This window comes from Microcebus murinus, chromosome 4 (genome assembly GCF_040939455.1).
Source record: "Microcebus murinus isolate Inina chromosome 4, M.murinus_Inina_mat1.0, whole genome shotgun sequence".
Lineage (NCBI taxonomy): Eukaryota > Metazoa > Chordata > Mammalia > Primates > Cheirogaleidae > Microcebus > Microcebus murinus.
In genome coordinates this window covers 113,648,698-113,662,029 of record NC_134107.1, presented here as the reverse complement: position 1 = coordinate 113,662,029, position 13,332 = coordinate 113,648,698, and the positions used below count along the sequence as shown (strand labels likewise).

At 40.3% G+C, this 13,332-nt stretch overlaps 1 protein-coding gene across 1 annotated transcript; it reads left to right on the top strand.

Moving 5' to 3' along the window:
• The first annotated feature begins 6,631 nt into the window (after nt 1–6,631).
• On the top strand, nt 6,632–9,013 carry PATE1 (prostate and testis expressed 1). The gene is made up of 5 exons (XM_012772388.2): nt 6,632–6,683; nt 6,957–6,992; nt 7,694–7,729; nt 8,015–8,137; nt 8,880–9,013. The coding sequence occupies exons 1-5, from the start codon at nt 6,632–6,634 to the stop codon at nt 9,011–9,013; spliced, it is 381 nt and encodes a 126-aa protein (XP_012627842.1).
• The last annotated feature ends 4,319 nt before the right edge of the window (nt 9,014–13,332 follow it).

Sequence of the window (13,332 nt, the reverse complement as noted above, 5' to 3'; positions counted from 1 at the left end):
AAGTTGACGCCTGAGCTCTAGCAATTGACCCAGATGGGGAAGAACCAAGGCAACTCAAATAATCAAGCCAAAAATACTCCTCCTAGGAGATACACCAGCTCTCAAGAAATGGAGCCTGAACAAACCCAAAACACTAAATTGACAGAGGAAGAATTCCAAAATTGGATTTTTAAAAAGCTCAATGAAATGCAAGAAAAAATAGATAACCAACACAAAGAAACTACAAAGAAGATATAAGAATTGGAAGAAAGATTCACTAAGGAGATCAACATCTTGAAGAAGAATCAATCAGACATCCTAGATATGAAGAATTTATTCAGGGAAATTCAAAACACAGTGGAAAGCCTCAAAAATAAGGTGGACCAAACAGAAGAAAGAATCTCAGAGCTGGGAGACAACTCATTCAAATGAAATAAGTTAATCACAGAGCTAGAGCAGAAAAATAAGAGACATCGGCAAAGCTTACAAGAATTTTGGGATTATATGAAGGAAAATAACATGTGAGTCCACTGGATTTCAGAGAAGGAGGAAGAAAAAACCCAAGGGTTGGAAATCTACTAGAAGAAATAATTGAGGAAAACTTCCCAGGTATACCCAGTAACCTAGAACTGGAAATACAAGAGGCCAAAAGGACTCCTGGGATATACATTGCAAACAGGAAAACACCATACCATGTAGTCATCAGACTGACCAAAATATCAACAAAAGAGATTGCCCTACAAGCTGTTAGAGGAAGGAAGGAAGTCACATATAAAGGAAAACCAATCCGAATACTCCAGATATCTCAACTGAAACAATACAAGGAAGGAGGATACGGGGAACCACTTTCACTCTTTTAAAACAAAATAATGCCCAGCCTATATTCTTGTACCTGCAAAATAAAGCTTCATATATAAAGGAGAAATTAAGACATTCTCAGATAAGCAAAGTCTCAGAAAATTCACCTAGAAAAGACCAGCCCTACAAGAAGTACTCAAAACAGTATTACACATGGAACACCATAATAAAGACTCACGAATATAAAAACAACAAAAGCCCAAAGACTAAAGGCCAGATAGTACAATGGCTCAAGAGAGAAATCAAAGCAACAACATCCAACCCAACAGAATGAACAGTAATTTACAAGATACAATTTATGAATACTACAAAAATCTTTATGCACACAAACTGGAAAATGTGGAGGAAATGGACAAATTTCTAGAAACACACAGCCTCCCTAGGCTCAACCAGGAAGAAATAGATTCCCTGAACAGACCAATGCTAGCCTTTGGTGCAGGGGATCTGGTCTGCAGGTCCGACCTCTGGGTCCTAGAGTTCAAACTGTATCCCCACCAGGGAGAGGATTTCTGCAGAGACACTCTGTCTGGCGGTGTTATTCGTCCGCCATCTTGCTCCACCCCCCGACAGTTCACTCTTTATTGCCTTTCATCTAACCACTCCTTCTCTACTTTACTGATTTCACTGTGGACATGAATGATCTCTATGTGCTCAATCATACTGTCACCTTTCAGGCTTCATTTTAATTGGTCTCTTAGTATTTAGCTCTGCATTTGTGCATCATGCTTGCTGTCTCTGAGTGATGTATTTTTCATGAATTTCGTAAGTAACAAGGGTAATGCTGGCCCAAAGATTACATGTCTTTGTCCTTTTGGATTAAATCAGAATAGCTGGACTAAACTTTGTGCATTCGGGAAGATTGACCAAGAAAGATTTTGGAGTTTTCATTGCTCGAGTGCAGGCTGAAGCACTAAGGAGGCCTGCTGTGCAGGGATTCTGTGGTCTGAGGATACAAAGGCAGCCTCATTAGAAATCTCTTCTGTCTCCTCTACAGTAATCCACAAATGTATACATTTGACCTCCAGCCTTGATTAATTCAAACTTACATATTGATTCAATTTAAAAATGTTTACCTATAGAATATAGATCCTATAAGGGCAAATTTGTTAATGGCATTATTATTGTCTAAAAATGTCTTCATTTCACTTTCATCCTGAAGAATATTTTCTCTGGATGTAGAATTCTATGTTGGAAGCTATCTTATTTTGGCATATTAAAGATGTCACCTACTAACATCTAGCTTGATTCTTATTGAGAATTTAGCTGTCAGTCTAATGATCTTCTGAATGTCTTTTGTTCTCTGGTTGCTTTTAACATTTTATAATTTTCTTTGACTTTCTGAAATTTCACACTCATGCTGCAGTTTTTGTTTCTCCTGCTCAGGTTTTATGGGCCTTCTTTTTTGTTTGTTTGTTTCAAATTAAAGAGTCATGAATTTATTTTCATGTTCTGTCACTTGCTAGTGATATGACATTCAAAAAAGATACCCTCGAAGCCTCATCTTCATCATATATCAACAGATGTAACGATACATCAAAAATCAAATATGATACTTGTATCAAATATCATGCATGTTATGAGGCTTCTTGAATCTCTGGGCTCATGTTTTCCATCAGTACTGGAAAATTCTCAGTGATAATATGTAGTGAAATACTATATTACAAAAAAAGTAAAACCACACAAAAACAACTGCATGATTCCATTTATATCAGTATTTAAAACAGGCAAAAATATTGCGTGATAACACTATAAAATAAAACAATGGTTAGATTCCATAAAAGAAAGGATAGTGTTTCCCACAAAATAAGAAAGAAGAGAGTATAGTTAGGAAAGAGCACTTGGTGTGTGGGGGGTCCTGTGGTTTGTGTAAGAATCAATCTCTTGACCTGGTTTATAGTTACATAGTTTGCTTTAAAAGAATTTAAAATATTAATATATGTTTTATGAATTTTCTGGTGTGTGTACTATATTTCGCCAATATAAAAACCCCACACCTACACACATACACACAAACACACATATGTTGCTCCACAGATTAATATTGCTATATTAGAGACAGAAATGATCTCAGGAGTTTTGCAGGGCTTTGCCCTAAAGGAATGTGTGAACATGTTAGTTCGCATATCAAGAGCTGCCTCACCTCAGGAGGGAATCTCAAAGGTCAGTGGCAGCTGCAATCTCAAAGTTGTTGTTTTCACCTGCTTCCTAGACAAAGCAGGTTTTCATAGAGCCATGGGACAAGAGCTGATAAAAGAGTGCCTGCCCAAGAGAGAGACACCTTCAGCTAAAAGCAATTAGCCCAAGTGACAGTTCCTGCTTGACTCCTGACCACATGTCTCCATCCACAATAACTAGATAAAGAAATATAGAGCCACTATATCTCTGTTTCAGCCTTCTGTTAAGTGATAGCTTTATTTTAGAACTTAAAAGTTTATCTTTGAAAGATTTTGTGACCATTTGCTCATGTAGATAGAATTCATTAAGGGATCTATAGAAGCCTTTTGGGAGACTTTTAACCTAAAATAAACTACGTGTTATTATGTAAACCTATTACCCCTGGCAACCAATCTAGGTACCTATAAATACCTATGTGAAACTTTACTCTGGGCCTCAGAGTTCATGGGAATACTGTGGGGTCTCCTGAGTCACCCCCTTTTCATAAATCTATAAAACTACTTTTGTCTCTGTGTATTCTTTTATTTCTCTATTCTATTATTTTCTACTTTCTATTATTTCTTTATGTTTTGCAATGACCCCTGCCTAAGAGACCCTATTTTTTGCTGGGATTATAGCTAACTCTCTGCACACATAAACACATGACACATACATAGAGAAAAGAACAAGGGGTAAACTGCTTGGGTAACTGGTCAGGAACAGCCTCTCTGAACACAAAAAGATTATTTCTATAGTCTAAAAGGAGATATTTTTAAAGTATGTAACAAACTCAGCAATACAGATAGCTACGTGCCACCTGGGAAGCACTGGCAGTTTGTGAGGAGGTCTCTGAGTGTGGCCTTCATGGAATTTATCATGGAAAGTAGTGGAGGAATCCCTAATTTCTCCTTAGCTTTGGTCACTCTTAGAAAGAGTTCTCAGGGTAAAGCTAGTTTTGTTGATGCAGAACATTGAAATCCAGGACATTTTACTTAATCTGTAAACTATAATAGGAACAATGGATAAATTATTAGCTACTTCTTCATGCTTGAATCCTAGACCTACCTCCCTGGTCTCTTCAATGCCCATTGTATCTTCTCCAATCCTCAGAACAATAGAAAGGAACTATCTAGGGAATTGTGGGCATATTGAGCAATTCTGGGGTTCCCAGAAAATCTTAAGGGATGGCAAGTCTCATGGTAGAAAAGAAAATACATGTAAAGTCTCCCCAGAGACACTTCTTTTATATTTTTTCTTGGGCCTGAGCATATCATCTGAATATTTTCTCTGTCTTTCATGTCCCTCAAGATGGTAGAACCACTGATTTCATCTAGTCTTAGTCCACCAAAGCTGCACTCCTCACTTGCCTTACAGAAATGAGACAGGCTGTTCTGATCTGACCATTCCTTCAAACCCTGACAGAGAAAAAACTGTTCTTTCTTGGCTGGATCACTAATATAAGTCCTATGGTTTGGGGAAACTCCAAGCGTCTGGAGCCATTGGTGCTGCACTGAAACAGTAACTGTGGTTCTTCAACTTATTTACCCACCTCGACAGATGCTGGGTCTGCCCAAGCTGAGATCTCTTTCCTCAAAACTGGGTACTCTCCACCAGACCCACCAGCCTATTCAGAAAGATTATTATGTGAAAACATCTCAATTACCAATGAAACTCAGGATACCATGAATCCCCTGTGAAAAGTAGGTGTATTTCTTTTTAAAAATAATAATAACTGATTGGAAGGTGGATTTCCATTCAAAAAGCATAATTTTTATTGATTTTCATGATAACATTGGAGACACAAAATCAAAATTCTAGCCCATAATCTAAACATCTTCTAATCACAACCAGAGACATAATTAAGTGCCTTATCATGCTCAAAGTTGAGGTATAAGCCAGAGCTTGCTCTTGTGGAATAATTGCATCTCCAGAACTCTGTGTCATGGAGGCGCATTGTGAAAATAGGCTTTACATACTTAAATAGGGTTTGGAGCAATAGGGCAAAAGAGGTCCCTGAATACCTTTAAGTCATGGGTCTGAAATTTATGACATAAGGATAATTTGAGGTGAGGGGGTGCCTTAAGGTGATAAGAAAATATGGATTAGAGGCACAAAGAAAAATGAGACCCTGAGTGACAGAGACCCAATAAGAAAATCAGGTATTAGGGTCACTAAAAGAAAGAGTATGAATTTGGTGAGATTTTAGGAGAAAAGTTAATCAATAAAATAGAGTTCAAATATAAGAAAGGAATACATGTGGGTCAGTAGATCTGGGAGGAGTAAATTTCTGCTGTAGGGGAAGTTGTGTAATAATATCATAGAAGTATAATCAGGTAAGGAGACAGTTTCTGACAGGGCAGAGGAAGAGAACCATTCCTCCTTTCTTGTGGGCTGCCATTAGGCAAAGAATTAAATATAGAATTCCTAGAAGGAAATGAGGGGAGCTCTTCAAAGGTAGGAGAAAGAAGTGTAAAGATGAAAGAGGATATGCTAAATTTCAAGACAGTGGGAGGAAGCAAAGGTAGAGTTCTGCCAGTGAATATGCAGAACACAAAAATCAGTGCTGCCCTGTATGTGTGAACACACATGTGCATATGTATGCATGTGAGTGTGTGTATGTGTAATACATGAATATTTTATAGTGTTATTTTAAAGCTTTATAGCAGGTGCCCCAGATAAACACTTAACTAGTGAGTACCTCTCTTCTGCTGTGCATGGGAATGCCAGTTTGCACTTTGGACATATAATAATAACCTACAAACATTCCCTACCACTTCAGCCATCATCTGGTTTAGACCATTACCCCACTTTGCTGTAGACCCACGTTGTGCCCTATTGCAACCTGCCTCCTTTCAATTGCTGTTTCCGTTCCCTGTGTTGCTTTTCCCTATGCATGAGCACGGACCTTTCCCTCAATTGTCCACAATGACAAGAGACAAAGCTGCAATGTTCATTGCAATTTACCTAGCCTGACATCAAGTCAGAAAGAACAGCTTACCTCCCTCCAGGAGAAGCAGTCTTAAACCTCCCTCATCTAACTAAAGTCTAAGTCTCAGCCACCAGGAAACTCCAAGAAAGGGAAGCAGTTCCCTCCTCAGCTTTCATCTTCAACCCCAGGGTCTTCTTGTTTCCAGGATGACTGATGATAAGAAACTTCATTCCCCTCGTAAGAATCCTCTGTCAGTGCCCCTGAGCCTAAACTTCCCACTTCCTGTCTTCTCCATTCCTCAGAGGTTATATATTTTTAAGGTTCTTTTCTCAGCATTTCTTGCATTCCAGTTATTTGTACTTATGCTTTCTCTCAGCTGTAATGCACACCTTGCCCATGCAACCCAGATTTATACTTCTGTTCTTTCACAGTGTGAAATTGGGAAAAGATTATAGAACCTGGGAATCAGAATCCTGAGGGGTAGGATTGGAATAAATCAGGTTGAGGACTTACCTAGCTATTCCCTCTTACCCCAAATTGACAAGAAGAGAAGTTACAGAGTCACTGATTTCTCTAGGAGCAGGGTATGCCTTCCAAGGACTTCCACAGTGTTCCCACCCCTAAACCTTCCCTGGGAGGCCCAAACTTGCAGGTGTATAAATAGGTGCTCTTGAAGCTTCCTGCCCCAGCCTGGCCCTCCCTCCTTCTAAAATGGACAAGTCCCTCCTGCTGGGACTCCCTGTCCTGCTCTGCTGCTTTAGGGGTGAGTCCCCAGGGCTGACAGGTGAGATGTGTCCAGGATCAGCAGTGGCTTAGAGCTCCTGTCACAGAGCCCTCAGGGAGTCTACGGTAACAGAAGCATGATGACCTGCTGTCTGATGCTATGCTTCCACTCACAGTCTGTTGTGAAAGCCCTTCACTTTCCCCTTAGGGGAAGAAATAAGTGGGTTAGAGAGGAAATTGAGAGGATTTTCACAGAGGCTGTGAGATGAGGTTTGGAGAATGAGGTTAGACAATGTATATTTTTTTTCAACAGTACTGTCTGGATCACTTCTACACAGAGATAATGCAGGTGAGTGGAAATGGATGAGTTTCATGAGAGGGGGAAGGTCTGAGGAGAAGAGACGAGTGGGGCAGGGTGGGTGAGTATGAGGGGGAGGGTAAAAGGGCCCAAAAGTAGACCTTGAGTTTCAACACTCAGCAACCTCTCTCATCAGGAGAGGCTGGGCTGGGGGGTGCTCTTAGGTTTGACAAAATAACATTGGCAGCAACCAGCAGGCTAGGAGTGAGAGTCACAAAGGGCCAGGCAAGGGGGAAAGAGGAGGCGGGATGCTGACTCTACAGGACCTGCATGGCCAAATGTGAAGGAAAGCAGTGTCACCTGAAAGTGAATTTCAGGTATTTGTCCCCATTGTCAGATTCCAGGCACACATGGGTAGGAATGCCACATAGGGTCAATTAAAAAGAAGGGAATAAGGAAAACACCAGTGTGCATTTATATTTCTCCTTCTGGCCTGTGCTGCACTTGTAGGAACAGGTACAGGAGTCTGAGAATCTCTGAAGAGGTTAAGAGAACTGGAAAGAGAAAGCAGGTGCAGAGATGCCTTGTAGATGACGAGGCTTTGGAGGGACAAACAGAGCCTAGAACAGCCCCAGGTTAAGAATACAGGAAGGACCCTGAAGGGGAGCTTACAAGGACCCTACACATGGCTAAATCTCAGACACAATTATAAAGCAAATTAAAATTTGCTTTATTTCTCTTTGCCAGCACAGTAGGTGAAGTAATTGTTCAGAAAAATGATTATTCTAGTGAGTATGAAGCACCTAATCTGATCATCTCAGTCTTGATGATGTTCTTCCCCTTATCCCTCCACCTTTCTTTCCCCTTCCACTTTTCAGGCTAAAACTCCTGAGACCATAAACTTAAGTCACTCTCTTGGCTTAGCCTGTTTAAATGGAGGCAGATGTTCATGCATAACGGGGCTCTGGCAAAGCCCCCAGGCTCCAAGCAGACCTCAACCCTGAAAGGGGAGATGGGTCCTTTCACGGTAGTGACACATTCTCTCACTTCTATTTCCCTACTCTCTGGGCAAGATCTACAAATTGTTCAGTGCAGGATGTGCCACCTCCAGTTCCCAGGAGAAAAGTGCTCCAGAGGAAGAGGAATATGTGCTGCAACAACAGATGAGGCCTGCACAGTGGGGAGGATTTTCAAAAGTAAGTTGTGGGTTGGGGAAAGGAGGAAGGAGCAGAGGAAGCAGACAGGGACATACCAGCCATGGTAAAAGGGGGGACCCTAATATGCTTTTACTATAGACAATCTCATGCCTAGATGACTGATATCTCTACCCCCATCATATACCATAATGAAAAATAGATAGAGGTTTTCTCTAGAGGGTGAGGGTATGTAACTAAGGAGACAGTATTTTGAGAAGCTTGAAGAAAACAGAGGAGAATGAATTGAGGTGGGAGAAGAGGCATGATCTATGCCCAAAGGATAACAGTGAGTCTTTGGGGTGGCGAGGGAGCTCTTGGTCTTTGTGTCTGCCTGGATTTCCTTATGGATGGTTCTAAACTAGACACAGGCTAAATGGCCCTCGATGGGCAAGACTAGAAGTCATGTTTTCTCTCTTTTCCCACCCTTTGTGCAAAGCAATCTGTTGGCATTTATAATCCTCATTTAAACCAGTGTTTCTGAATAGAAACATCCAACTTTGGCAATCCCTCAGTTGCTGCTCTCATTACCATACTACTCCCAATAATATTTTTAGACTGCTCTATTATTGCTTTTTCTTTTGGGAAGCCCCTAACTTGCAACATCTTCCAGTTCTTCACATTTAAATAACATAGCCTCGAATTACACAAGGTTATTTTTCTATGCTTGTGCGGTCTAGAGAAAAGATTTTTTGCAGAAGCCTCAGGGCCAGGCTTGCTGACCTGCTTTTCCTCCCTTCCACAGAGAATGGAACTCCCTGGCTAACCTTCATGGGCTGCCTAAAGAACTGTGCTAATGTGAAAAACATAAAGTGGAGTGTCTATTTGGTGACCTTCGAGTGCTGCAAGGGCTATGATCTGTGCAATGAAAAGCTTTAGAAGTTGCTGGTTCTTCTGTGGCTCCAATGTCTGGCTGCGGTTGTTGTCTCACACTCTTCACAATAACATCCTAAAAATCCCTGCTTCTTTCTTCCCTTCTGTAGCAAGATATTTTAATATTTTTCATGTTTTTTCTCTCCATAATGCACATTAACACTGGCCTCATGGATGGGGGTGGCAATGTGAAAATAAATAACTTGAGTCTTCCTGGGTTTTGTTCGTGAATGCTGTTCCCAGGGCGAGGAGAAGACTAGGACATAGAACTGACTTTGCACCAGAACCACGGAAAGGGAAGGACTTTCTGCCTTCTGGAATGAGCCTCCCTTTGAGGCTGGGAGTTGGAGAAGGAATCTGTGGGATTCTAGAGATAGTACCTGCTCCAGCTTCCCCAGAAAACCCATAAGGGGCATCAATCCCTGGACAGGAAAAGTTGCAGGATGCATCCAAGGAGATGAGACCACCACCAGCAGCTCCCAAGATGTGTCATGGAGGAAGCTGAGAGCCATAGGGTCTGAGGAAGACATTTGTGTTTGGCCACTGGGCACCTCATCAGCAATTGCTGTGGACAGAAGTTCCATGACCAGATGCCTCTCCCACTCAACCTCCCTGCCACACACACTCCAGCTTTCCAGTATACAATTCTAGTATCCTTGGGAAAATAAGGATGGGTTGGAACAAATCTGCTCACAAGAATTGAGGCCGTTTTCTAATAATCTGGTAGAACGAAGCCTGAAAAGAGTGATCAACTACTATTATAAAAACATAAAGAAAGCTACTTTTCATCTCAAGTCAGGGATAGGCCAATATAAAAAAAAAAAAAAAAAAAAAAAGAAAGCTACTTTTCTTCCATAGCCAAATTGTGTTTCCTTTTTTGTCTTCCCTCCAAACCCTTCCTTAATTCCTTTAACAAACATATATTCAAAACATGCTATGTCCCAGGCACTGCCAGACTCTAGGATACAGACATTGTGATCCCTATCCCTATCCGTATTAGCTTAGTCTAATGGGAGAGACAGAACTTAGAGGAATGATAGCTCACATTTACATGGCAATCACTATGAGACACTGCTATAAATATTTTATATCTTCTGACTCATGTGTTCTTCACACAAACCTGAGCAGCATACTACTGCCCATTTGAGTCAGTCAGAAAACAGAAACAGCACCAGTTATTTTTTACAAAGACTTTAAAATGAAAAATTGTTAACCAGGTATTGAAGGACAGAAAAGGCCAAAGGGAAATGTTGAGTTAACAGACAAAAATTGCAATAAACAGCTAAAACTCATAGGTCTAAGGGGACACAGGGAAAAGGTTGTGGTAATTAGACCTTAGAAGCTTGGAGAGGGAGCCAAGGGAGCCCCCTTTGGAACTGGGACCTAGGCATCTCAGGAAGGGTCTCCATGAAGATAAAAATGCATTTGTCTAGGGAATGTGTCCTGTTTAGCTGGTGCTAGTATCTCTGTTGGAGCACCATGAAGCTGGCTCCCAAAGTATGGGGTGGGCGGGAAACCACAAAACAGAAATAACTATAGCTCTGAAACCAACTGCACTGCCAACTGTTGAGAGAAACAGCAAAAGATGTGTCCCTTCTTCCTCTTCTGGCCTTCCAATCTCCCTCTAGCACTGTCTTACTGGCGAAGTTTAACAGGGATCTAGCTTGCAAAGCCAGCATCATAGCGGAGTATGGAAGTGTGAGTTTGAAGCTGAGAGATAATCATTTAATAACCAGCTCAGCCACCTCTTTGGCCACTCAGTCTGCACACATCCTTCTACATGTATTTGAATTCCATTTAATAAGAAAGAGAAATTTAGGCTTTTGCCCACTCAGATACATTTATTCTCCATACAAAACAAGACACTTTTTCTCTAAAGAGAGAGTCCCAAAGTCATCTCTATCTCAGAGTGATAGCCTGGATATTCATTTCTGTGTGATGTTAAATCCTCGTCACATCCATTTAATTCCACCTGTCAACTACCACCAAGTCCCATATAAAATAGTAATTATATAGAGGAAAAAAGAAAGAAAATATGCACTATTTCTATAAAGGTCAAAACATGGCAAAACTAATCTGGTGCTAGGTGTCAGGATATTGTTTGCCCTTAAGTCAATGGAAGGAGCCTGAGTGGGACTTTTGGGTACTGGTAATGTTCACTTTATTCCATTTCTTCATCTGGGTGCTCAATTTGTAAAAATTCTTCAAGTTGTAAACTTATGATTTGTGAACTTTTTCTATATGTATTTTAGTACTCAAAAGATTTTTAAAATTCAACAAAACAAAATATGATAAGAAAGGAAGAAGGTGGACATAGCTACCCAGTGTTTATTTTTTTAACTAGTAATGAAGCTAAAAGTGATATTTATAACTTTCTTGTTCTACTACTAATTCTGCATTTTGTTTCTCTCAACTAGAACCTCACAAGTTCAGGATTATCCGCCCAGTGTGATGATGAAAATATTTTTAAAGGGTTCAAATTTTCAATGGCCTTGCTTTTATTATTTCCAGAGTTTTATATTTATTAATAATTTGACTATTGGACAAGAGGGATGAAGTAACACTTTGAAGAGTCTCTGCATTCCAAAATAGTCACCCCTACTTCCTTATGCAACAGCAATCCAATTCTCTGCCAGTAGAGTAACCCCCATGCTTATTGTGGCATGGAGGAAAAAGGAGCCTTAAATGGTCAGCCAGCTCTCAGATCATCTGATACACTGTTATGTTCCCTGGTGGAACCATTTCCCCCTTGGTAACTAAGACCTCCAAATGAGCAAAAATCTAAGTTGCTGGGATGGGAGAATTTATTACCATTTTACATCTTGATTCTGACTATGGGAAAAGCAGAACCATATATTAGTTGCTGATTCAGAGCATATGCTGCATCTAAGATATAATCTAATCTTTCAAAGGTTTTGTTCCAAAATTACAGTTTAACTGAGATTTCTTTGGACCATTCCATCAGGCTAGTTGCTTCTGGTGATGGGGTGCATAGTAAGATAAGTGACTTGCATGGGCATGAATACATTACTACACCTCTTTGTAGTAAAATGAGCTCCTTGCTTGGAATTAATGCCTTGTGAAAAATCTTGATGGAGAATAAGGCATTCTGTAAGTCCACAACGAATGGTGCTGGCAGCAGAATTATTATAAACAGGAACATCCCTATCCAAAATATGTGTTTATTCCAGTGAGGATAACTTTTACCCATGATGAAAAGAATTTAAAGCCAGCCAAGCTTTTAGCAATTAGCCATGAATTAATATAGGTCTGTCCAGTTTAAATGGATGGCTATGTGTTCTTACACATTGGAGAAGTTTTATTCATTATTGTCTTTCAGGGACACTTCTTACTGGGATTTAATGCTTCATCAGTCCACTCCCAGTTGTTTCAGAATATCCATTTGTAAAGGCCAGTTTTCCCCTTCTCAAATCAATTAATTTAACAGAAAACTAAGAGGCCATTGGTATGTAACAGAAACAAGAATGCAATAGAGCACAGCTACCTGCTCATGCAACTAGCTTGTGCCATCCTGGCCTGCTCAAGACGACCTTTTCTTGACACTTCCCCTTTATAGCAGATTGTTATTGTACTTGCTCAATCTTATGGCTCGATTACCCAGAAAACCTAGTGGGCAACTCAGGTCTCATGATGGGCAACTCAGGTCTCATGACTGATGATCCATAGTTAGAGAAACTGATGACAGAAAGATTAGTTACCAAAGTCATGTAAAAGGAAATTACAAGTGTAAGATTCAAGCTTAGGCTGACAGTCTCAACTCTTTACTCTAAAAGATTATGCTACAAATAACTAGGAAAATATATCTATAATAAATGTAAGAAAAATACAGAGCAATTGAAAAATAAACAGACAACTATGCCAACTAAAGTCGTAGGAAAGATCTTCCTAAGGCAGTTGCACTTAACCTTAGAACTGTGGGCTGACCTGTTGGATCAGGGCAAGGGGGAAATGGTAGGGAGCAGCCGTGTAATAAAATCATCTCTCTTCCAGGTAAAATAAACAAAATATGTAAAATACCTGAGTAAAGAATTTCCCTTCATGACCCTCTCCTTTGAGTGTTGTTTCTTTATTCTCCTGAATTCAGTGATTTTCTTCAGCCCTCTGGAAATCATCATGGCCCTTAAGTTCTCTTTTGTTTTTAGGTAGGTTTAGGATTAGGTTTGGGATTTGGCTTTCTATTTTGGGATGGCAAACTCTCTCCCTACACAGAGACTTACAGAATATGAGACCGGGAGGTGGACTATTTGGTCCCTGTAACATGGAGATGTAGCATGATCTCTGTCTCTCTCTCCCAAAATGAACCC

Excerpts from the sequence above, each read along its gene's own strand:
- PATE1 (XM_012772388.2), top strand. The coding sequence starts at position 6,632 with ATGGACAAGTCCCTCCTGCTGGGACTCCCTGTCCTGCTCTGCTGCTTT. Across the intron at positions 6,684-6,956 it reads CCTGCTCTGCTGCTTTAGGG|TACTGTCTGGATCACTTCTA; the intron begins GTGAGTCCCCAG and ends TTTTTTCAACAG. Across the intron at positions 6,993-7,693 it reads TCTACACAGAGATAATGCAG|TAGGTGAAGTAATTGTTCAG; the intron begins GTGAGTGGAAAT and ends TTGCCAGCACAG.